General features: G+C 33.6%; 1 protein-coding gene across 1 annotated transcript; it reads left to right on the top strand.

The window, feature by feature from the left end:
• Positions 1-2,489: 2,489 nt before the first annotated feature.
• LOC131859482 (cytochrome f-like) lies at positions 2,490-3,612 on the top strand. The gene has a single exon (XM_059213271.1). It carries the CDS (start codon positions 2,632-2,634, stop codon positions 3,595-3,597), a length of 966 nt encoding a protein of 321 aa, XP_059069254.1. The 5' UTR covers positions 2,490-2,631; the 3' UTR covers positions 3,598-3,612.
• The last annotated feature ends 498 nt before the right edge of the window (positions 3,613-4,110 follow it).

Genomic DNA, 4,110 nt, shown 5'->3' with positions numbered 1-4,110 from the left:
TAGATTGATTAGTGTTGTATAGATTGCCACTTTTGAAGCCATTTTTTTCTCTTGGGAGATTTAATGTTACTTGTGATAATAGCTCATTTCCAGACATTAGATACCTCAAAACTGCAATGTTGTCATACAAAAATGTGCAGACTATGAAGCAAAAAATTAGCACCTGTCACACAAAAATCATCTATTAGAACTTCTCTATGTGAAAACTAGTGCATTATTGGTTTCACTATGATACATGAAAATCTTCAATTAAAACAACCTAAATAATGAAAAGGTTAAGCTTACTGAAGAAAACTATTTACGGTCTTTCATTAATGAGTAGATGTTGGGAAAAATAGCATGGCTAGAATAATATAATGCATTTAAAACCACTAACGGTAGGCAATCCGTTCAGATTCCACAAATTGCTATGATGCTGAAATCAAACCCCATCAAACATGCCAAACCAAGCTACTGCGAGAACCACAACAACACCACCTGCTGAGATATATGATAGCGAACTCAGTTTGCGTAGTCATATTGTAGGTAAAATAACCAGAGCTGTAAGGAGAACAAATGACTAATGCACATTTAAGCTTTTTCCTGCAATACTCAGTCATTTTGGGGAAAAGTTGGGCCAAATTATCCCCCTCTAGTATCAGAAATTCCACAACAAAAGAATAAAGTTCCAAATATAACAGTATGGATACAATGATTCTTCTAGTCCCAAAAGTTGTGTGTTGAATTTGTGTATTTACATCCATGCAATGCTTAAGAATCACACAAGTGTAGCAACAAAACAATGCAAAGAAAACAAGAATGCTAATTCCCATCCAACGCTCCATTGAAGAGTGCATATGGTGTTGACAGAATCCCAACACCTGTTAAAGCAAGAAAAGTATCACAATCAGTTAAAGGATAAAACTAGGAAATTTGAGGGCAATGATTAAATACACAATCATACAAGTTTCCTGTTATTATGAAATTTCAATGTAGTCAAGTTATTTCTTATACATCCGAATGGTTAGAAAATTCATAAGCAAGAGAACCATTCTATATAGTGAAGAAGAAAAGTCACCCCACCCAATCTGAGAAATTGAGTCATCCTTAGGTTCTATAGATAAACTCTTCAAAATAGGAAGAGTAATCATTTCCCCATACACCAACTTGAGTCACATGCCTGACACATTTAAATGCTTTATTAGTAGTTGAACATGAACTGCTTGAATACGAAAATGCTTAATAATCAATAAATGTGTGTATGATTTTAATTGGCATCATTTTAGCTTGCGTATCAAGCTTTGAAACCACTACATCCAAACACAAAACTATGCATTCTAAAAAGCATGGTCAACTTCAAATTATACATGACTAGCTATTTCCTAATCCCTCTCAGGTGACAATACCTTAGCTTATATTCCATTAGAGGTTTTTGTTGTGATAATAGATATATACTCTATGTTGTGCATATGCTTCTATTGGGTACTTCACAATGCAAACACTCTACACTCTTCTATTTGTAAATATTAATTTCATATATGTTTCCATTCACTATGGCTCTTTGATCTCAAAGATCTTATCTAAAACTTCAAATTAACTAACTTGAGCCTTAGAAAATAGATTCTTATAGTGCTAAACACTTTTATTTTTCAAACACAAGCCCTTATGTAATAGAAACACACTAGAAAATGATATGATCAAGTATAGACTCTCAAGGACAAAATGCTCACTAAAACCATGTTTCATGGCAAGTGAGTTGCCTCAAGATAATGTACATCTTATGTTGTACTATCAATGATCTTGATGAAAAAAATTGAACAATGTTTGCAAGAAAAATATCAAGCAGACCCATCAAAACAAAAATTTATTTAATAAAAATAATATTGATATCCCTACAGCTATTGCTTCAATATTTTTATAACGTGTGAAAGTAAATCTAAACATATTGGATTACTGAAAGATTTTTACAGTGGTTACTTCAATACATGCTATTTCTGAGCTTGTTTTTTGACCTAGTTTACTAGATAGAAGATGGATTTCATAATTTTGTACTTCAGTACATGCTATGTCTAAGTTTGTTGTTTGGCCCATATTACTGGATATAACATAGATGTCCAACTTGAGAAGGTTTAAAGTGAAACCCCCACGCAATATAGCCTATCAGCTAAATTGTGCACAATTAATTGAAACGACTTGAATATTTTGTACATGAAAAAGAAGACAAACAATCAAACATGAAAATAATACAAGTGAGCTCATCTATCATGTCATTATGATATATCAAAATTTTGTGATTAAAATGCTTGATTCCTAGAAATTGAAAAAATCTGGTGGGAAGAAACAAGAAAAATGGTTTTAAAGTTGACATTTTTATTGTCTTTATATCTAATAATTTTTAGAAGAAAACAAAAGATAATTCCGTCGTTTAAATCGTATATCTCCTTCACTTGTAGTAATTTATCACTCGATGAATGAATAACCAATGGTTTCTCCCCCATTTGACCCCCCCCTCTTTTTTACTTTTTTTAGGGCGATACTTCTTATTTTTTAGCTTTAGGTTTAATATAGTAGCAGAATTGCAGGCAGGTAACTATGATAGTTACCTACCACCATTTTATTTAAAATAAAAGAATTGTAACAAAAAATTGAACTATGCAAAATAGAAAAACTTATGATGACTGGGTGAAAAAGTGGATAACTCAATCAATTTCCGTCTTAATAATGATAGATATAATGACTCGCACATCTATTGCAAATGCATATCCCATTTTTGCACAGCAAGCTTATGAGAATCCTCGAGAAGCAACTGGGCGTATTGTATGTGCCAATTGTCATTTGGCTAAAAAACCTGTGGAGATTGAAGTTCCACAGTCCGTGCTTCCTGATATCGTTTTTGAAGCAGTTGTTAAAATACCCTATGATAAGCAAATAAAACAAGTTCTTGCTAATGGTAAGAAAGGGACTTTAAATGTAGGAGCTGTTCTTATTTTACCCGAAGGTTTCGAATTAGCTCCTCCGGATCGTATTTATCCTGAGATTAAGGAAAAAATAGGTGATCTTTATTTTCAAAACTATCGTCCCAATCAAAAAAATATTCTAATAATAGGTCCTGTTCCTGGTCAAAAATATAGTGAAATTGTATTTCCTATCCTTTCACCAAATCCCGCTACTAATAAAGCAGCTCACTTCCTGAAATATCCCATATATGTAGGTGGTAATAGAGGAAGAGGACAAATTTATCCCGATGGGAGCAAAAGCAACAATACAGTCTATAACGCTTCAGCAACGGGTAAAGTAAGTAAAATTGCGCGTAAAGAAAAGGGTGGATATCAAATAACTATTGATAATCCATCAGACGGTCGACAAGTGGTTGACTTTGTACCTCCGGGACCGGAACTTCTTGTTTCAGAAGGCGAATTCATCAAGGCGGATCAGTCGTTAACGAATAACCCTAATGTGGGTGGATTTGGTCAGGAAAATGCAGAAATAGTACTTCAAGATCCTTTACGTGTTCAAGGTCTTTTATTATTCTTAGCATCTGTCGTTTTAGCACAGATATTTCTGGTTCTTAAGAAGAAACAATTTGAGAAAGTTCAATTGGTCGAAATGAATTTTTAGGCGCATAAAAGTGAATCTCCATCTTATGGATGATTCATGGAATTATGTAAATAAAAATTGCAATAATAAAGTCATACTTTTTTGGAGCCCTTCATTTGCCCCTTCCCTCTGTTCGAATATATTGATTGATTGTGAAGAATGAGGAGATATAAAGATTCAAAGTGGGCCTGCCTGTCGTGTCACTACGACATAATCAAAGTTGGTCCATGGAATTATTTTAGTGGGATGCGATTTGGTGTCTTTTAATGGTGGCTTCAATGAAATTGTGCTTTACCATGTGCCCGTCTGCAACTTCCGAGTAATTATGGTTCAACATAACCTCGCTCAGATGGGAAGAATGGACGGATGCGTGGGTTTGTTTCTTTTATAAAAGCGAGCAGGAATAAGTGTGGAAGGAACTTATTTGTTTCAGAGATTAAATCTGCAATATACATTTTTTATGTTTGGAAGGTTGCGAAAATATATAAAGAACAATTAAATTAAAATAAAATAACATAGTAGAATTATGTGGCT

This window comes from Cryptomeria japonica, chromosome 10 (genome assembly GCF_030272615.1).
Source record: "Cryptomeria japonica chromosome 10, Sugi_1.0, whole genome shotgun sequence".
NCBI lineage: Eukaryota > Viridiplantae > Streptophyta > Pinopsida > Cupressales > Cupressaceae > Cryptomeria > Cryptomeria japonica.
The sequence above is the reverse complement of the archived record's forward strand: the minus strand, read 5'-3'. Positions and strand labels throughout refer to the sequence as shown.

Excerpts from the sequence above, each read along its gene's own strand:
- LOC131859482 (XM_059213271.1), top strand. The coding sequence starts at position 2,632 with ATGCAAAATAGAAAAACTTATGATGACTGGGTGAAAAAGTGGATAACT.